General features: G+C 36.2%; 1 protein-coding gene across 3 annotated transcripts; it reads right to left on the bottom strand.

The window, feature by feature from the left end:
- Positions 1-5,010: 5,010 nt before the first annotated feature.
- On the bottom strand, positions 5,011-8,050 carry LOC127806865 (uncharacterized). Of its 3 annotated transcripts, XM_052344416.1 has the most exons (4): positions 7,809-7,971; positions 6,899-7,010; positions 6,218-6,339; positions 5,011-5,571 (listed from the first exon to the last, which is right to left on the bottom strand). In XM_052344416.1, the coding sequence occupies exons 2-4, from the start codon at positions 7,005-7,007 to the stop codon at positions 5,248-5,250; spliced, it is 555 nt and encodes a 184-aa protein (XP_052200376.1). In that variant the 5' UTR covers positions 7,008-7,010; positions 7,809-7,971; the 3' UTR covers positions 5,011-5,247. The 3 variants fall into 3 exon arrangements, with proteins under 3 accessions (XP_052200376.1, XP_052200377.1, XP_052200375.1); XM_052344417.1 differs by lacking the exon at positions 6,899-7,010 and having other exon boundaries at positions 7,878-8,050; XM_052344415.1 differs by lacking the exon at positions 6,899-7,010 and having other exon boundaries at positions 7,809-8,018.
- Between the last annotated feature and the right edge of the window lie 14,302 nt (positions 8,051-22,352).

Below are 22,352 nucleotides of genomic sequence, written 5' to 3' on the forward strand. Positions count from 1 at the left end.
TACAGACAGGCTTACCTTGCAAAGAGACAAAGTGGTTTCTCTTTTGTCTTATAATATTGCTGTTGCAAATAGATTGGGTATTCATGGCGGTGTAATTTTGCCTTTTAACCCATCGACTTGCCATTTGCAAAAGATCTCTCTCTCTCTCTCTCTCCCCAATCTCGATGTCCACCGAGAAAATACCTCCATGGAAGCAGCTTTTTGTTAACGAGGACCAGACTTGTATCTGGACCATTCCAATCGGATCCAGTACCAAACTAAATTGTTTATATAATGGATCTATTAGACTATATGATATCTTTATAGAAAGGTATTTATATAATTAATTTAAATCAATACTGGATATAATTGAGTTGATCTTGCTGAATTCGGATTTGATAGATTTAGTCCTTTTGCAGGTCAAATTGGGAAGGGATTCGATGTATTGATGCCTCAAGTTCACACCACTCAGATAACTCCAAGCTTATGATACTACATAATAGTATGTTAGTGAAGATAACATCTTTAAAATGTAAGCATAACACAGCACTTGCATGCCCCTAAGTTACAATAACAAACACAACACAAATTGACTTCACCTAATCCAAGCCTTTTATGTCATGAGAGTTTCCTTGGAGACTTAAAATCAAAGATATTTTTTGCATGGTAACCCAGAATTAATGTGTCTTCTATATAAGGAGTTTTATATTAATAAAAACTGATGAGAAAAACAAGAAAGAAATATTTATCTCTTATGTTCTGAAATTTAACAATTAGTATCAGAGCCTTTATTCTTGAGAACAATGAGTGTTTTATGTGAGGATTTTCTGAGTGTTCTAAGAAGTTTTTTTGAGCGAGGTTCTTTAAACACTATATCTACAAGCAATGCCAGTTTGCCTGCCCCTCCTGTTTGCTCAAGAGAAAATTATGATTTCTGGGCTGTGAGAATGAAAGCCTTTCTCATGGCATATGATATGTGGGAAATTGTTCAGAAATGATAAAACCCGTTCCTCTACCTGAAAACCCAACCATCCAGCAAATCAAATAGCAAACTGAGCCTTACATAAAAAATTACAAAGCCCTTTCATTCATTGATTCAGCAGTCTTTGAAACTATCTTTCTGAGGATTTTCCTGATGCGAAGATAGTGGACAAGATAATGATTAGCTTGCCAGACAAATTTGTCCAAGATTTCTGCAATAGAAGAATCTTGTGACTTAAAAGAAATTAATAGTCACAAAACTGATCAGTAAATTGCAGGCACAGGAGCAGAGAGCTTCAATGAGAACTGAAGGTGCTTTTCAAGTAAAACATAATGGAAAACGGCCAAATTCTAATTTAAAAGATAAGAAGAAAGCTACCAATGATAAAAATGTGAAAGGCAAGGCTCCAGAAGGTTCTAGTTTTAAAGACACAAACAGGAGAGGGAAATTTCCACCATATTTAGTATGTAAAAGGACAAATCACCTTGAAGAGGATTGTTGGTTCAAGGATAAAGGCAAGATGCAGTGCAGATATTGTAAGAAGTATGGTCATATAGAAAAATTTTGCAGAATCAGGCACACCAACAGCCTTTCCAACAAGCAAATTTTACTGAGAAGACTCAATAGCATGAAGATCATTTATTTGTGGCATCACATGCTACAAATGCATCTCCAAAGCAGTCATGGTTGGTGGATAGCGGTTGTACAAGACATATGGCCAAAGATGCAGATCTCTATAGCACTCTTGGCAGAGCAATAAAAAAAAATAGAAAAAAGGAAAGCTTGGGAGTGAGCAAGTTTGGAGGGTCAAGGCAAGGATACTGTGGCTATTCAAACCAGGAAAGGTACAAAGCAAATTTCCAATGCTCTCTTTATTCCTGTTTTGGATCAGAACCTGCTGAGTGTGGCTCAAATGTTAAACAAAGGCTATTCAGTATTTTTTAGATATAATTTCTGCACTATATATGATGTTAATGATGTTGAAACAGTAAGGATTAAAATGGTGGATAATAGTTTTCCTCTCAGTTGTCATGTCTATGTTTCAAAAGTTGATGTATCTATGCTTTGGCATAAGATGTATGGGCATTTCAATATGAGATCATTGAAGTTTATGCAATCACACAAATTATGATCAGGGAAATATCGGAAAATACATGTCAGTAATGATCTTTGTGAAAGTTGTGAGTTGGGGAAACAACATAGAAAGGCTTTTCCTGTTAATCAAGTTTAGAGGGCTAAACAGAAATTGCAGTTGGTTCATACTGATTTATGTGGACCAATGAGGACTACATCTTTGAGTCAAAATTTGTATTTTCTGCTCTTCATAGATGATTTTACAAGAATGACTTTGGTTTATCTTTTAACCAATGAGTTCCAAGTGTTCTTAGTTTTCAGAAAGTTCAAAAATCTGGTTGAAAATCAGAGTGGATGTAAGATCAAGACACTTAATCTGATAATGGAAAGGAGTACACCTCAGTTGAGTTTGATAAATTTTGTGAAGTAGGAATCAATCATCTTCTGACAATGAGTTATACCCTTGAGCAGAATGGTATTTATGAAAGGAAGAACATGATTGTTATGGAAATGGTGAGGTACATGCTGATTGAAAGCAAACTTCCCAAGATGTTTTGGGCTGAAGTAGTGTATACTGCTGTGTATTAGTTGAACAGGTTTCCAACAAGATCAATTTCTGGAAAGACCCTTATTGAAGCTTGTCTGGGTATTAAACCTTCTGCAAAGCACCTCAGAATATTTGGTTCCTTATGCTATGTACATGTACCTTCTACGAAGAGAGGGAAGTTGAATGAGAAAGCAATAAAGGACATCCTTCTTGATTCTGCTGCTCAAAGTAAAGGCTATAGAATTTATAATCTTGAAATCAAGAAAATTATTGTAAGCAGAGATCCGGAAGTGGATGAATTCTCTCGTTGTAACTGGGAAAAATGAGAACCTGAAAAGAAATTTGATATGGTACAGCTTGTGATTGATTCAAATGGGAATTCAAGTGCAAATTCTAGTTCAAATGCCCATAATTCAGTTGGAGACTAATACTTTATGTTGATTCCACAACAGATTCACCAATTTTGAATACAAAGTCTCTTGCTGAGGTCTATGAGAGATGTAATTTAGTTGTTGCTAATCCAACCAGCTATCAAGAAGCTTCAAAGCATGAAGTATGGAGGCAAGCAATGCAAAAAGAAATAGAGATGATTAAGAAAAATGGAACTTGGGAACTCACCAACAAACCAGAAAATAAAAATGCCATTAGAGTGAAGGAGGTTTATACGACCAAATAAAATCCTGATGGTTCTATATATAAACACAAAGCAAGGTTAGTAGTAAAAGGTTATGCTCAAATGACAGGGATTGATTATGGTGATAACTTTTCTCCTGTGGCCAGGCATGATACCATAAGACTTCTCATTGCTTTGGCAGCTCAGTTGGGTTGGAGTGTGTATCATCTAGATGTAAAATCTGCATTTTTAAATGGCTTGTTGCAGGAAGTGATTTATGTCCTGCAACCTCAAGATTTTGAGATTGCTAGTTATGAGAGCAAAGTTTATAGGCTTAACAAAGCACTTTATGAGCTGAAACAGGCACCAAGGGCATGGTACAACAGAATTGACTCACACTTAATCAAACAAGGGTTCAAGAAAAGCCTAAATGAAGCCACACTTTATATCAAATGCTGTGAAGATGGGAAGCAACTGCTGATTTCTTTATATGTTGATGATTTGTTAGTAACAGGTAATGATTCAGAAATGCCGATTTCTTTATATGTTGATGATCTGTTAGCTATGAGAGCAAAGTTTATAGGCTTAACAAAGCACTTTATGAGCTGAAACAGGCACCAAGGGCATGGTACAACAGAATTGACTCACACTTAATCAAACAAGGGTTCAAGAAAAGCCTAAATGAAGCCACACTTTATATCAAATGCTGTGAAGATGGAAAGCAACTGCTGATTTCTTTATATGTTGATGATCTGTTAGTAACAGGTAATGGTTCGGAAATGCTACAACAATTTAAGAAGGAAATGGAGCACCAATTTGAAATGTCAGACTTAGGGTTGATGAAATTCTTTCTTGGAATGGAAATGCACCAATGCTCCTCTGGTATTTTCATTTCTCAAAGAAAGTATGCTTTGGATGTCCTTGAGAAATTTAAAATGGATCAAAACATATCTGTGGCTACTCCTTTGGTGCAGAATGAGAAATTATCAAGGGATGATGGTGAAAAGAAGTGTGATGCATCAGTTTATAGAGGTTTAATAGGGAGTTTGATGTACTTAACAACCACAAGGCCAGATTTGATGTTCTCAGCAAGTCTTTTGTCTAGATTTATGAATTCTCCTAGTTAGTCTCATTTTGGAACAGCTAGGAGGGTCTTGAGATATTTAAAAGGCACAACAGATTATGGGAAATGGTTTGAGAAGAAAGAAGAAGCAAAGCTATAGGGATATGTTGATAGTGATTGGGCAGGCTGTGTTGATGATTCTAAAAGCACTTTAGGATATGTTTTTAACTTGGATCAGGGGTGTTCTCTTGGAATTCAAGGAAGCAAGATGTTGTGGCCCAATCTACTGTTGAAGCTCAATACATTTCAGCTGTTGCTACTGCTGCAAATCAAGCTGTTTGGCTTTAAAAGATGTTGAAGAATTTAGGACAGGAGCAAAATGATCTTACCGCGTTATGGTCTGGTAACAAGTCGGCCATTCCAATTGCTAGCAATCTTGTGCAACATAGTAGGACTAAGCATATCAATGTGAAGTTTCACTCCATTAGAAAAGCCAAGAAGAACAATGAAGTTAAGCTGATGTACTGCAGATCAGACATTCTGAACAAGTCTCTACCAAGAGCAAGATTTGAAATCCTTAGGGAAATGCTTGGAGTCTCAAAGAAAACTCTTGAGGAGGAGTGTTGATGTCATAAGAGTTTCCTTATAGACTTAAAAGATGTTTTTTGTGTGTTAACTTCAGTTAGTAAGGTGCTAGGTGGAAAAGAATGGTAGTCTAAAATTCTATGCTTAAATTCTGAAAAAGTAATTCGTAGTAGGTAATGGCTCATGCACTCTCTTTTGTAATGTGTCTCCTATATGAGGAGTTTTATGTTAATGAAAACTGATGAGAAAAACGAGAGAGAAATTATATTTCTCTGTAAGTTCTTTCTCTCTTATGTTCTGAAATTTAACAAAGCCAAAGGCTCCTACCACAAAGGTCAAACAGCGCAAGCATTTGAACAGAGGGAAGGAACATCTAATTTATTCCAGCGAAAAGTTTCTCCCAATCACTCGGCAAAAGTGAGTAAATTAACCAGGGAACCATATTTGGGAAAGCTTGAAATTAGCTCAGATCGTTGTGCCAGCTCAAAATCCTCGAACTGAAAGGCCGGGGCACAAGTACATCCCACAAGGGAAAAGTGGTTCTCAGCATCTCTAGGTGCATTTTTTCTTGCTACACTTTCAGCAGAAATGTCCATGTCCAGTGTTGGATATGCACCAAACCACACATTGGGGGGCACTGTGTACTGCAGTTGCTGGTTTGCTCCAATTGGATCAGGTCCAAGGCATGTTAACTTCACACTACCATCTTTATCATTCATTTCCACTACCTGAAATACAGCCATTGAGAAGGGAATACAACATTAACTTCTGCAGAACTATGGCCAACTAAGGATGCAAGAAAGAACTATATATACTTCCCTTCAAATATATATCCCTACTTTGGTCCAACATGGTAAAACCCTGAATATTAAGTGTTTTTTCTTCCTTTATTTGTCCAAGCAGGTAAATGAATGCATGTGCACCCCGAAGTATTAAGACTGTCGGTTAGTTTATGCCACACCCCGCTTTTTCTAAAAATTTGGAGAAGTTAATAAATGAAATAAAGTTAGCATTTCATTATAATCGCCACAAATTTGTATTGATATTCCGTAGTATTAGGTGAATTTAGAAAGGAAAATGAGATTAGTCGCTTAATTAAGCAATTAGTAAACTAGTGGTAAAAGTCCACTAGTTGAGAAAGCCTTGGGCCTTTGAGGGCCACATGCAAAAATAGGGTGTTTAAGAGGATGCCTAGACAATTCTGAGAATGTAACCAGATTGGGAAAGGGGAATAGAAATGGAAGGACATATATATTGCATATTGAGTGGAATCACTCATCAATGAATCATGGAAGTCCAAGAAACCATTCATGGAAATTGTAGACTCCGATAAAAATGCTTGTTGGTTCAAATAAGATGGCTCGCCAGATATACCGTAATAGGTTCTCCCATATAGAAGTGCCAGGTTTCTGCGCATGGTATACGATGGAGGTGCGATACGCTCCCAGAAGGTAGCAAAAAATATATGCTAGTACTGATAGGACGACCAACCTTATCTGCAAAGAAGCCAAAATTCGGACAAATTGGATAGACAAATGAATAAATGCTTGTCCAGATAAGTCTTAAGTTCAATAAAGACAATTGATTAAGTATGAAAGTTCTCATTACGCCCCTCCCCCCCTCCTCTGATGATAAGCATATATAGCTAAGCAGGACATTTTGCCCCATGTTTTCAAGCTACAACTTTCTGGCTATTTCAAGGTTTTCACATTTCCTGAATTTATAGATATAATTTGCTAGCCTGACAAAGCATAGATGGAATGTTTGGTATTATCTCTGTTAATCATAAGCAATCTTTAAGCTTACAATGATCTTGGAAAATAGGAATTCTTCCCTTTTGTTGAGAAAATAAGTGATCAATCTAAATGGAATGCACAAATTCAAATGCCACAATTTACAATTTTTAAACAGACCTAGATATCATAGACTAAGAAGAAGCCTGCTCATCAGTAAGGCTGTTAGCTAAATTAATTCTTCAAACAAACTTAAGAACTTGAAAGTATGAAAAAGGTTCACAGGAACAATATAATTGCGAATATGGTTGTTACTCAATACCTAGATCACAGAATTTGCAGACAGCGGAGGAGGAGGACCTGACATAACCTTTTGCAGACAGTGGAGTTGTACGAGGAAAACAACAGGTGCTATCCTTTTCAGATGGCATAACCTTCAATACAGAAATATACTGTGAAAGTGGAATGCCGCCATCTGTTTCTAGATATGCTGCATAGAGATGTAGGAAAAGCTCGTTCTCTACCTTCTTGTGTAGATCTAATGGGTTATTTGGAATAGGTAGATTGAGGAACAGCATCACAATATAATTTCTCTTTGTACTTTTTCAGTTTGTAGGCATAGTTAAAATAGGCCGTCAACTAAAACTTTTGAGAGTTTTCGATGATAAGGCAAGTGATTCTGTTTGTTTCTCCAGAAGCTATATCCTGTAGATTATAGCATCACCGCATGGCAGTTTTATGGAACACATTCCTTACAAACTATATATGGTTAAAGTATCTTGACTGAGTGAATGCGGCGATATGCTGGCTATCTCAACAGGCTACAACTAATAGAGGGTGAATGATAATCAAAAGTGCTGTTTCATACCGTACTGGAGGATGATACTCGGAACTATTGTTGTTAAATACTCCCATACAACCTAGTATAAGTACTATTTATTTTTGCTCACGCATACAACAAGCCATAAGTATAAGCGTGCAGGGACGCGTGAAATAGTCAATTCCCAGATTACACACTCGAGTGGAGAGGAGAGGCTATTATCAATGTATTATTATATATGAAAGGAAAGAGCGAAAAAAGTAGGAAACTTTGACAGACAGACAGTAGATCCAAAGTTTCAGGTGACTGATCAACCTGCTGACCTGGATGGTACATAATAATCGAACAGTATCACGGACATATAAAAGTAGAATACAATCAGATCACAAGTAGCCATTCACGTATCACATACACTGGGAAGGAAGCTGAGGTTTGAGGAGGACGACGGAAGTATCCCTGAGCGTTTCCCAGTAAAACCCACCTTCTGGATGCGGCTTCAGATTCAATTTTGCAACAATCTGCGACGCCGTTGCTGAGCACATCTTCTTGATTTCTTCCTTCCTGATCCTGATCCTGATTTTCTAGCCGCCGACTCCCAATTCGTTATTTATTTATATTGGATATGTTCTCCCCCTAAATGTAGCTGTTGTCAGTCATCCCATCCGGACAGGTCCGGTCCATATCTAACCGGATCTAGTTATCCAGTTAGATCCATTTGTAGTGTAGCGGCCCATCTCATCTTCTGCTTCTCAGACTCGGACTTTTCCATGACAAATTAAGTTGACTTTGTTTAAGCATATTTCGGACAAGAATTAGTGATTATTTACTAAAATAAGAACTATAACCTTAACCTTAAGCAAATGAAGAATTTTGTTGGTGATGGATAGGCAAGCGCTTATTACTTGAGAAAAAGAAGGCTTCCAAAAGGGGGAGGGGGTGACGAGGAGAAAAAAATTCACAAACTTTATGAGCTGTGGGAAGTAATTGGCTTCACAAATAAACCCAGGTCATGTAATTACATATAGCTTGAGAAGGGCAGAGAAGAGGCACGTACTTACAGATGCTTGGCCGTCCTAAAAAGCATTGCATCAATCTTGGAAGCAACAGATCATATATACTATATATATATATGTGTGTGTGTGTGTGTATCAAGATACCGAATACAATGAGAAATTATTTGGTACCTCCCAGGCACAAAACAGTTTCTCCAAATCAAGAAAGGCATGCATCTATCTACCTACCTATCTATCTATCTATCTATCCGTATGTCTTCCCTGAAACTCTAACATGAGATTCTCCTCCAAGCGAATGCGCTTCCCTCGGCCTATTTAATTAATATCAATGCTCCGCTAAAACGTTAAACATGCCTTGCCTGAGAAAAAGGTGAAACACCCAAAATATATATTTCCAAGGGAAGACAAACCAATGAAAATGACATCACAAGAAAGAAAGAACGAAAGAAACATTTCCATGCTGGCTAGTTACGAGGAAAAATTTGAAATCTTCACATATTATAAGTACCTAAACTGTGTTCTTGCAGAAAAAATTGAATATGCAAGACGATAATAGAATTTTTGAAAGATTATGATTAGGGAGGCGTTGGCATAGGATCTAAGTTTTCACCATTGGGTTTGATGAGTATGGTTAGGTAAGAACACCTAATTTTGAACTTTGAAATAGAATATTTCGATTCAATAACTGAGCATACATGCCAAACAAAAAGGGATGTGAGAAAATGATTTTGGATGAGACATGCTAAGCCAAGTATGTAGTGTGCACCTTGGGGATACTAAAATGTATAAAGATCTCAAAGAAATATATTAATGGCCAATAATGAAGAAAAGTGTGGCTAGATATTAAATTAAATGTGACACTTGTTAAAGAATTTAGATAGAACATTAAGGACCGACAAAAAAATTGTAGCTAGTAGACATTTTTAATTGGGGATAGAACACATTACCATAGACTTTGAAATGGGTCTACCTAAGACCCCGAACAAATATGATGCCATATGATTGTTTATAAACTGAGTGACAAAATTTGAATATTTCTTGTCCATGAAGGTCGGCAAACCTATCAGCAAACTAGCATGACAATATGTTAAAGAAATCGTGAGGTTTCACAGAGCACTAATGAGCATAGTCTCGCACAAGGATCCTAGATTTACCTCTCTAGGAAAGCCTACATGTATGTTCAGGGACTCAATTGAAGTTTAATACTACGTATCACCCACAAATGGATGACTAGTCAAAGCAGACAATCCAAACCCTAAAAAACATGTTGTGTATGTTGGATTTTTCTTAGTTGGAAAGACCATCTACCCTCAATGGAGTTCTCTTACAACAACTTTCAAAGTAGTATCAAAATCACCCAATTTAAGGTATTATATGAAAGAAAACGTCAATCTCTAATCTGTTGGATTGAGGTGGGTAAGTGGAGAATATTGGGTCTTAAATTGGTATAATGCATGATTAAGAAAATACGATAAATATCGCTTAGACTCTTTAGAAATCTTATATAGATAAATAAAGACGAGATTTGAAATTTAAAAAAAATAATAAAGTCTGTTTAAAAGTTTTTCCACTCCAAGTGGGTGACTTAAAACAAAAAGAAAGAAAAGTTGAGCCTATGATATATTTGGCCATATGATATAATGAAAGGAATTAGATTGGTGGCTTATAAATTGATCCTACCTACTCGACTATCTAGTCTACATAAAGTATTCCTAGTATCTTAACTTTGGAAACATGAACAAGATTCAACTCATGAATTCCTAAGGAGACAATATAAGAGTCAGAAGATCTAACCTATCCAAAGTAACCAATGAAGATTTTAGACTACAAGGATTAAGTCTTGCGTAACAAGGTGATTCTATTAGTCAAGGTATAATGTGAAAATCACTTAGAAAAAGAGGTCACATAGGATCATAAGGAGAAGATTAGGAAAAATTACCTTACCATATTTGGTGTAATGATTTAATAGTATGTTCTAATCCATAAATGAAGTTTGAGGCTTTCTTAAGTTTTGTATTGAGGTTTGGTTTAAGACTTTTTAAGGATGAAATTTTTTTAAGGGGAATTAAATATAATATCCAATAATTTAAAAAAACTTTAGATATTAAAATTAATTTGACATTAAATCTAAAAAAGGGGATTTGGTGATAATTGAAAAAATTATAGACTCAAGAGGAATTAAAGAGGATTAAAAGTGAATTTATAAAAAAATAAGACTTAAGTGTAATTATCCAAAATTACTAAAATAAGGCATTTCCAATAAGGAGCAAGTGTAAAATTTGATCGCCCCTAAAACATAGGTTGAGTAGTCAGATGAGTAATATATCGCTGTAATGTTCTAAAAATTGGCTTAAGCGCTAGGCGGCCCCTGGCCGCCATGATTTTGGCCTAATCGGCTCTCTTAGGCATTGACCCAGCTAATCGGTGTCGAGTGGCGCCTAATTGGCCATGGCGGCTGCCTAGCCACATGGGCCGCCTTGGCTGCTTGCTCTCTCTGTTGCAACGCCTAAGAAGATTTAGGGTTTTTCCCCTTTACCTATTCTCTCTCTCGTCTTGTCGTCGTCGCTTGCTCTCTCTGTTGCCGTCGTCGCCGACCGTCTCTCGTCACTTTCTTTTTATGTCTCAGCCTCTCTCGTCTCATGTCGTTGCCGCCGCTTGCTCCCTCTAGTTGCAGTTGCAGTCGCCATCGCCGCTTACAGAAGATTTGCTCTCTCTCTCTCTCTTTCTTTGAGTCTCAACTTTGTTCTTTCTCTGTTGTGACGTTGCCATCTCCTTTTGTGGCCTAATCCCCTTTATATATGCACAATATTATATATATATATATATAATATAATAATTTTATTAATATATAAGTATATCATATATATGTGTTTTTGTGTTTACTTTATATATATATAAATAGAGATAGATTTATATATATATAATCTCTATATATATAATTTATTTATATATATAAAAATATATATGTATATTTGGAATAATATAAATTTTATTTAAATAATTTTTTTATATACCACCTAGGCCCCCTAGGCTCTAGGGCCCGACTAGTGCCTAGAGCCTTTTAAAACATTGTATCGGTGTCAATTCGATGAGTTACGAGTTTGATTCTCGACCTGCACAAGAGCCAAAAGCTCAATTTATAATTTACCTTCTTTAGGGTAATCGATGACACGGCATCTAGAGCCATGCAAGGATGGTTATCCCAAGTTTAAAATTTGACCAAATCAAATTAAATTATATTGAACTTAATTTTGAATATTATAGCGAGTCTATGAAGATCATATGAAATTTAAGTTTATCAAAAATTACTGAGCAAATTTAAAATTATTTATGCTCGAAAATGCCTGAAATTGATGATAAATCAATCGGATTGCTTACTTTGAATGGAAATAAAATTCAAAGAGATTTAAGTTGAAATAAATATAAAGATAGATATTGATATAGACATGACTAAAATATGAGAGTATTTTTGGATTTCACAATTAATCGTCAAATAAAAAATAATTGAGTACAGAAGATTGTGAAAAAGGTTATTTGAGACACACCAAACAACTTAAATAAGCAACTTTAAGCCAAAATTTTGCACAAACAATTACAAATTGAATTGAATTGTGTTACTAGCCTTGGAGACAACACGAAAGATAACATGCTGATAGTTTTAAAACTTATTTTTTATCACAAACGGCAGGGTATTGGAGGCTAAAAAATTGAAAAAAAAAAAATAATTAAACGAAATTGGAGAAACCATCTAAGTATTCCCTTGGCAATACACAAGCGCTATCAAGTCTAAGCTTCAACCACTTAGATTTAATGGCAATCAGCCATATCTTAAGGAGGGGGATGATTTGTTTATGTTGCCCGAATTTGTTTGATATGAACAACATAAGAGTTTTGATATTTAAAATGATGAAACATAACTAAATTGACAAAAATCTTAACACCATCTCTCTCTCTCTCTATATATATATATATTAGTGTATACCATTACCTAAAGGCAATGTATAAATAATATTAAGATTAAAATACAATAATGCTTATTAATATTTTTAAAAAAATTGTAAATACTAAACAAAAAATAAAAATTAAAGTTATTGTATACTTGTTAACTTTTTATAATAAAAAGAAAAAAATATTAAATTTATATAATAAAGCACATTAGTAAGTGCTCTACTAAACAAATTAAATTAAAAATTAAATATTAAACAATACATACCAATTGTCATCGGGGACCCTTGGAGCCCCTGACAGCAGTCGGTCGGGGGTCCACGGGTCATCTTGAACTTCCATCGCACCCTTGCCAACCCTTGCAACGACTCGCCCCTATCCGTTGATCCCCCACCCACAGTTGGCCCTCTCTTCCCCCTACCGCTGTCGCACCCACCGATGGCATGGGTGGATAAGTTTGTGAGAAAGAGAAAGAGAGAGCAATAAAGAGAGATAGTGAGTGGGGTGGGTGGGTGGATCTGTGAGAGAGAGAGAAAAATAAAGGAAGATAGAGATGCAGTGAGTGAGGGAATGAATGGGCAGGAACATCATTCATCTCAACCATTGATATATATTTAAAATTCTTCTCAGTCATTGAAATGTGTCTTTGAGATATTTTACATATTTTTAAATATTTTTTTGCTTTATTATATAGATGATAATTATAATAATAATTTTATTTTTAATATAAAATAGTGATATTTTAAATTTGAAATAAGAAATCAAAAAATAGAGAAATTGTCCTACATAAATTATGAGGGTTTTTTTATATTTAATTTTATCTTTATTTTACAAAGAGATTGTTTTTAGTTATTTACTACCATCCTATATGATAAATTTAATTTTTTTATTAAATAGTAAATCATAGCTAAACTCAATGTCATACTCATTTTCTTTACTTCATCATTAACATATTTCACCATAAAATTTGATTGATAGTTTACGCGATACATTTTAGTTACATAATAAATTGAATATTTTTCTGTTGGATTAAGTGGTCTTTTGGGAAAAGGATTTGCTTGGTTTTGGGCTTGAAGTTTTTAAAGTATGCGAGGATAGATAATTACAGAAAATTCCATAGAATATAGTGACATTTTAAAATAAGAAATAAAAAAATAGAGAAATCATCCTACAAAAATAAAAAAAATAAGACTTTTTAGTTGTTTACAATCGTCCTACATGATAAATTTAATTGACAGTTTAGGTGATACATACACAAAAAAAAAAAAGAGTTACACGAAATATACGAAATGGAATTACACACACAAAGGAATGTGCATATACTTACATACATACACACACAGAATACATATATAAATATATAGAATACATACATACACACACGTGCTACATAAATATACATATATACACAGAATACATAAATATACATACAAATAATATATCTATAAATATACGAAATGAAGTTACACACACAAAGGCTTGTGCGTATACATACATACATACATACATACATACACATAATAGAACTATAAATATACATACACACAAAAAATATATTTAATTAATCGAATAAATATTAACATATAATTAAGTATTGATATTTTAAAAATTAAAAAATTATATATTAATTTGGAGTCCGACCGCGCACAACATTTCTTTTCTTTTATTTTTTTTCTCCTTCTCCTTTCATCTTCTTCCTCCTGCTTCTTCTTCCTGCAATGCACAGCCACCGCCTGCGCACAGCACTAGCCACCTGCTGGCTTAGTCTCTGCTGCTCGCTGTCGTGGCCAACACCCCACCGTCGCCATTAACCGTTCGCAGCCGCGGGCCACCTCCTGCGCCTCTCCTTGTGCGCACGAACCGCCATCGTCATTCAACCCTATTGCTTCTGGCCGCCAAGCGTCATCGCATCCAACCACCATCAGCCGCGCCTCCGACTACGCGCACCTAGCCGCTACATCGTCCACCACCGTGAGCCAGGGGTGGATTTACATGTGAGCTGCCTTGGGCTGAAGCTGATTAGTGGTTAAATATGTCAAATATTATCATATTTTTATCCATTTTCTATCTAATAAATATGATAATTTGGCATGTCTATTTATTTTTGCAAGGACTTATTGAAATTGTGCCTAAGCCATGCAATTTGCGTAAGTGATCCAAGTCATATCTGGGTGTGTGGAAAGAGAGCATTCGGATGTTACTCAGCACATCCAGATGATCATCCAAGGCCATCCGAATATGAAGATACCGCATCCGGATGTTACTCAGCACATCCAGATAGCCATCCAAAGTCATCCGGATATGAAGATGTTGCATTCGGATGTCCCTCAGCGTATCCGGATACAAATGAAGAAGCTGCCAAGATAGATATCCAGATAGCCTCACAAAGCATATCCGGATACAAAAGAAAAATCCAAACAAGATACATCCGGATATCACACAACATATCCGAATATTAATGAAGCCTCATCCGGATGCGTCAATGAAGCATCCAGATACAAGACACAAGACACGAACAACACATCCGGATACCCCCACAACGTATCCGGATATCAGAGAGAAGAGGCAAAGACTAACATCCGGATACCCCACAATGTATCCAAATATTAGTGAAGCCATATCTGGATATTACATTACATATCCGGATACATGAGAAATAATTGCACAGAGCACACCTTCACACGATGAGACCGAATTGAGTATAGATATGCTTTACATATGAAAAGTGAGCATGAATGGATAGTCTTTTGTAGGAGCATGGGCAGAGGAATGATGAGGAATAATGAGAAATGAAAAAGAACTATCGGGAGATTTAAAAATGGAGAGTTCCGTTAGAAAAAAAAAATTAGAAAGAAATATAAAGAGGCTAATGCTCATTGAAGAGGGGGATTTTTTTTTTAGGGAAGGAATTTTTCTAAAGGTTTTTTTTAGATCGTGGCTATCATCAAAATCTCCTTACCAGTTACCTTGAAGTAGAAACTCAGCTACTATCAATTTGTCTGGTTATTTTATTTTATTTTATTTTCTTTATTTCCTTGCAATGTTCTTTTCTTCCATTTTCGATTAAACAGATTCGTCTTGTCTTTGTTCAAGAAACTTCATCTCAAGCATTTTTAGTTACGTAAGTTCATCTGCACATTTAATTTTTAGAGTTAAGTTCTTGACACTTTAAACACTGCAAATTACACACTGAAGGCTTACATTTTGTAACTTTATTTTTTCTTCCATACTTTGTAATCCTTTGCATAAAATAATAGAAATTTCTGGCTGAGCAATTCAGTGTCATAGACTGTCTAGAATAACCGAACCCCATATGCATGAATAGAAATCTTGTTAACTTAAGTGTTGTGTGTGCATTGAATTTTTGGATCTAAATTATAAGCATGAGCCTAGCTTAGAGTCTCCATATCATGTATGGAGGTTACTAAAACTGGAGATGCCACTATTCCTAAATTCAAGTGAATTATTTTTTGCATATTGAATGTACCTTAATTTATGGTAGTTATTTAACTTAGAATTTCTCATATCATATATGGAAATTACTAAATCTAGAGTTATCATCATCTTAGAATACATTTTAATAGCAAAACCTTACAAATTTGTCCAGATTTGTGTTTCAGTTATCTAGCTATTGGGAAATTATGGGATTGGTATTGAACTTGCTTTGACTCAAGAGTCTCTACACTTAGTTATCATTTATTTCATTATTTTTTGCAACTCTTAGCTTAATTAAACACGCTACTGTTCAAATTCAAAAATCCTGGTAAAATTATTTATGTCCATAGACAATCTCCCAGTGAATCGACCTGGACTCATCCAGAAATTAAATTTGCGCTACACGTTCACTCGTACACTGACGAGTATAAACACCTCACTCTTATTTTCAATAAATAGAGTACTAATTGTTGAGTGAGTGTTGCAGTCAAATTTTGGCACCGTTGCCGGGGAGATTACGGTATGTAAATAATTTATTCCTTGAAAAAAAAATTAGTGATTTTGTTTATGTTGTCATATATATATATATTTTGTTGTTACTTTAAATTATTATCCACAGATAGTTGTTGCTGTTGAAATATTGTGTGCTTTTGTCTTAATTAGGCCACCTGATATATTTAAAAAGAAAAAGAATTTTTATATATAAAAATAATAATAATAATAATAAAAACAGAAAAATCAAGCAGCCATTCGGATATGTGACTGACCTATCCGGATAACACAGTTTACATCTGGATATTCCTTAAAACAATCCAGATAACCGAGTCATACATTTGAATATTCTTTGTAGACATCTGGATAAGACAGTGCCCATCTGGATATCAGTTACAGCATTCGGATAACTGGTCACTTCTTTCCACAAAAGTCAGTAAGTTTATTCTGTTTCTTTGTGTGTATTGTGATATTTTAGCTTCTTTAAATTCTTGTACTGTGTATGAGACTTAGATCCGATAGAAGTCTAGAGCAACAATTTTATCCACATCATTCTATAGATTCTCTATCTGCAACTGAACTATCTATTGTGCAACATCTAATGTCTCAACAAAACGATAACATGTCGGCACAACCACCTGGAATTCATGATGGTCATGGGGATGATCTTGGTAATCAAAACCCCTTGGAACCAGATTTGTTTAGACCTCTTAGGGATTACCTTCACCTTCCTAGGCAAACCACTCTATCATGCATAGTGCTTCCAGTTAACCACCATCGCTTTAATTTTAAACCAGGCACTATCCAGTTGCTACCCACTTTCCATGGAATGGACTCCGAAAATCCTTACACTCACATGAAAGAGTTTGAGGAAGTCTGTGCTACCTGTATGGACCAAACAGTGAATGAGGATGTTGTTAGGTTGAAACTTTTTCCCTTCTCATTAAAAGATAAAGCAAAAATGTGGTTAAATACTCTTAAGCCTAGATCCATTGGTACTTGGAGAGAAATGCAAACAAAGTTCTTAAAAAAATATTTTCGTGCCAATAGAACTGCTACCTTTCAAAGACAACTAAAGAATTTTGCTTGTAAGCTGACTGAAAATTTTGCCCAATCTTGGGAAAGGTTTAAAGACTTACTCCATGCTTGTCCCCACCATGCTTCCGAGCAATGGAGAGTAGTCAGTTTTTTTCATCATTGCCTAACTCCCAACCTAAAAATACTGGTGTCAACAATGTGTAATGGAGAATTCTATGAGAAAACCCCAGAAGAAGCATTCCACTTCTTTGACACTTTAGCAGAAAATACAAGAAATTTGGAAATTGGACCAACATCTTCTAATGATTCAAGAGATTATCCACAGCTTAGGGGTAAATATCAGTTAAATGAAAGTGGCGATTTGAATGCTAGGATAGCTTCATTGACCCGAAAAATAAAAAACTCTAGAGTTAAAAAAATCTCCAACCGTCAATGAGATTGAGGTCAGGTGTGCCGTATGTGAAACTTCCAATCATAAGACAGATGACTGCCCTACATTACCTGCATTTATGGAGGTTTTGTATGGTCAAACTAGTAATACATGTTCATACAACTATGAAGGAAGGCAATATTCAGGAAATCAAGGGGGAAATTTTTATTCAGGAAATCATAATCCAAATTTCAACACTTATCACCCCAGCTCCCGCAACTATCCAAATTTCTCATGGAGAAATGATTCTATAGCTCAACCACAAGCACCCTTCCCATCACAACCCCAACAATTTCAACCAAATCAGGGGTCTACGTCCAATACATACCAACCTTCTCATAGGAGATCTTTAGAAGACACTATTAACCAATTCATGCAAGGTCAAATGAATACCAATGCACAAGTGATTAAATTTCAAGAACAAACCAATAGAGCCATGGAAGACATTAGAAGTCAATTGACTAAATTAACCCAAACAATAAGTGTAAGAGAACCTGGACGATTTCCATCTCAACCAAATCCAAACCCTAGTAGTCAAGCTCATATAGTAGGAACATCGACCGGAGAAAAGATCAGTCATGAGCAAGTTCAAGTTGTGACTGTCCTAAGGAGTGGGAAAACTATTAAGAAACCTATTGACCCTAGGACAATGCACCTCGCCGTTCAAGAAGAAAAAGAAAAAATTGATCACCGTGATACAATTAATAAAACAACCTTAGAGAGAGAACGAGAGCAAAATAAGAAAGAGGAAATAGGCAAAACGAATATAGAAGAAACCCAATTCAAGCTAAAATCCCATTTCCCTCAAAGATTGACCACCACAAAGAAGGACCAATTAAATGCAGATATTTATGAGGTGTTTAAACAAGTAAGAATCAACATCCCGCTATTAGAGGCAATCAAACAAACACCCTCATATGCCAAATTCCTAAAGGATTTATGCACTGTCAAGAGAAAAATCAATGTGTATGAAAAGACATTCTTGACCGAGCAAGTTAGCTCCATCCTCCAACTCAAAAATCCTCCCAAATACAAAGACCCAGGCTACCCAACCATTGCATGTGTTATAGGAAGCCAAAAAGTAGATAAGGTACTCTTGAATCTAGGGGCAAGTGTCAACCTATTACCATATACTGTTTATCAACAATTTGGGTTAGGTGAACTCAAACCCACTAGAGTTACCCTGCAATTGGCCGATAGATCCATCAAGATCCCTCGAGGAATAGTGGAGGATGTTTTAGTTCAAGTTGACAAATTCTACTTTCCGGTAGATTTCATAGTGCTAGACACTCAACCTCATCATGGTCCTCAGCCTCCTGTTCCAGTCATCCTTGGTCGACCATTCCTTGCCACATCAAATTCTATCATTAATTGTAGGAATTGAGTGTTGAAACTATCCTTTGAAAATATGACTGTAGAAATGAACATCTTTAGGGTTTCCAAGCAATCTAATACCGAGGATGAGACAGAGGAGGTTAATTTGATTCAAACATTAAGTGAAGACTACTTTGAAAAGGAATTTATCCACGAACTCATGCAAGCAAATCAAGAGTTGGAAGGACAAAAGGAACAGCTAGATAGTTCGAGAGGTGAACTTAGTTTATCAATGCCCATAATTCATTGGACCCCAAAGACAGAACCTCTCGGATCTTTAGCAAGTAAACCCCTATCATCTTCAAGCTGTCCACCTACCCCTGAAAGGAAACCACTACCGAGTAACCTTAAATATGCATTTTTAGGGGGTGAGGAATCCTTCCCAGTGGTCATATCATCCAGTTTGACCTCTCAGCAAGAGGAAAAACTGGTCAATCTATTAAGAGATCATAAGAGAGCTTTAGGATGGATCGTAGTGGATCTGCATGGGATTAGCCCCCTAATCTGCACATATAGAATATTTTTAGAACAAAATGTAAAACCTGTTCGACAGATGCAAAGGAGGCTAAACCTAAACATGAAAGAGGTAGTAAGAGGAGAGGTACTCAAGTTGTTAGATGCTGGCATTATTTACCCGATTTCTGATTTAAAATGGGTAAGCCCAACACAGGTGGTACCTAAACGATCCGGAGTGATAGTGGTTGAAAATGAAAATAATGAGCTAATTCCAACTCGCATCCAAACTGGATGACGAATGTGCATTGATTATAGAAAGCTCAATTCTATGATAATGAAGGATCACTTCCCACTTCCATTTTTGGATCAGGTTTTAGAGTTAATAGTAGGTCAAGCATTCTATTGTTTCTTAGATGGATACTCAGGTTACAACCAAATTGAAATTGCTTTAGAGGATCAAGAGAAAATAACTTTTACCTGCCCGTTTGGCACATTCGCATACAAACGCATGCCATTCGAATTATGTAATGCATCAACCACCTTTCAAAGGTGCATGATGAGCATTTCAGTGAGTTGGTTGAGAATGTTGTGGAGATCTTCATGGATGATTTTTCTATTTATGGAAATACCTTTGAAACAGGCTTGGAAAATTTAGACAAAATTTTGACTCGATGTGAGGAAACTAACCTTGTTCTCAATTGGGAAAAATGTCACTTTATGGTCACTCAAGGCATCGTTTTAGGGCATATTGTGTCATCCAAGGGGATGGAGGTAGATAAATCTAAAATAGAAGCTGTAACACCCCACTTTTCTCTTACATAGTGTGTCACTATGCTGGGGCTCAAAATATACATAAATTATTTTTTCTTTCTTTCTCGGTACATAATTTAACCTTAAGTACCGAATTCCAAACAAAACCCCCAGCAAATCATTAAAAATGCACAAGCGATAATCAAAACCTGATATGATACATAATCAATTCACTTTATTTATAACATAAGAATCCGTACCATAGTTAACATTATATCCTCAATATTGAAATACATAAATACATGGAGATTCTATAATATTCTAATAAGACTAATCATCAATAAAGTATCAGCTAAAACATATCCGAGTCAACTCGCTGAATCCATCGGCCTCGTCATCACGTGCCGTCATATCTCAACCTGCTTCTTACCTAAGCTGCAAGTTTAAACTAAAACGTTGAATGTTTTAGGGGCATAACCCATTAGAAGATGAAACTTCTAATGAGGGCCCAAAAACATATATATGAATACATGATGCGATAACATGAACAACATTTGCCCCTAATGTAACTTCCCAAGCCCACCAGCTCGTCACGGAATCCTAGGCAAATCCCGAACCTCTACAGGATAAGCCTAATGTTATTCCATCATTGCCCTAAGGGAATTATAGCTACACTCTGGGGGCGACATCCCATTCCCATGCACAAATATTAATATGACAATAATATCGTGTCATGCAATTATCACAACTTTCCATGCAATATGACAAAATGAATATTGCATTCATAACAACATGCATATATAACAACCGTATTGTGAATATAAGTTCTTGTAAGAAAACCACTCACAAAACCATAGTTATGATAAGAAAACTTACCTTTGCCCAAAGATCAGGACACCTCGAAAAGCGCACATCGCCTCGATTTGTGTGCCTGACCTCAATTCTCGTGTCAACTCTCAAAAGTTGCACCAATCATATCATCCCGATCACCTCAATCATAAAATAATATTTAATCACTAAATATCCTCAATAATCCATTTATTTCATTTTTCCTTCATTTTTTTTTTCTCATTTTTCCTTTTAAAAATCCCAATAAATACCATCGAGATTTTTTTCTCAAATCTAATTCCACAATAATTCATCATAGGCTATGAACTTCAAAGGAAAAATACTGAACTTACCCGGATACTGCATTTTCACGTTAAACGAGGCTCTTTGATGCTAAAATCGAGACATCGAAAATCCCAAACCCAGAGATTTTTACACGGATCTCCACAAAATATTTTTCTCAATTTTCTAACATTTTCCCCAGATTTTTTGGCCCAACCACGCGCCCGCACGCGCTTAGGGCGAGTGGGCGCGTGTGGAGACCAGCGCATGACCGGCACGTGCCGGTCGTCTTCTCCAGCGACGCCGGAGATCCAAGCCGACACCACCAGGAGCTTCCTCTCTTCCAGTCGATCCTTTTGGCATACCTTGGAGGCTGAAATAAACACCAGAGCATGGCCAACCGGCCACTTGAAGTCTCGGATCAACCGCTCGCCTCCAACTCTGGCGATGCTTTGAAACACCTTCAAACTACCATGAAAATGACCCAAATTCACCAGAATGCAACTTCAATTCATGGGAAACAAAAGCCCCATAGTTTTGACTCTCAATTTATTCAAAAACATGGCTGATTTGAAGCTCCATTTCTTGAAATTTGTGGCCTTCACTAACGCCTATTTATAGGCTAAATCGGACACCCAAATGCCCTTAGATGCCTTACCCGATCCCTTAGGAGTTCCTATCTCCCCTAGATCGGCCTTAAAACACCCTTATTCGACCACCAATCCAAGTTGCAGGCGCGCGACCAACCGACCGAACTTTCGGTCAGTTTTTCTCGATTTTCGGCCACTACGATGGCTTTTGTCAGATCTTCCTTTGCAAAAGTTGATCCCATGACTATTCCTCATGCAACCTTGTGGCCAAAATCGGCCATGGCCGACTAGCCATGTGCTGGTTAGATTTGCCCATGCTGCCA

The sequence above is a fragment of the Diospyros lotus genome, chromosome 7 (assembly GCF_014633365.1).
Source record: "Diospyros lotus cultivar Yz01 chromosome 7, ASM1463336v1, whole genome shotgun sequence".
NCBI lineage: Eukaryota > Viridiplantae > Streptophyta > Magnoliopsida > Ericales > Ebenaceae > Diospyros > Diospyros lotus.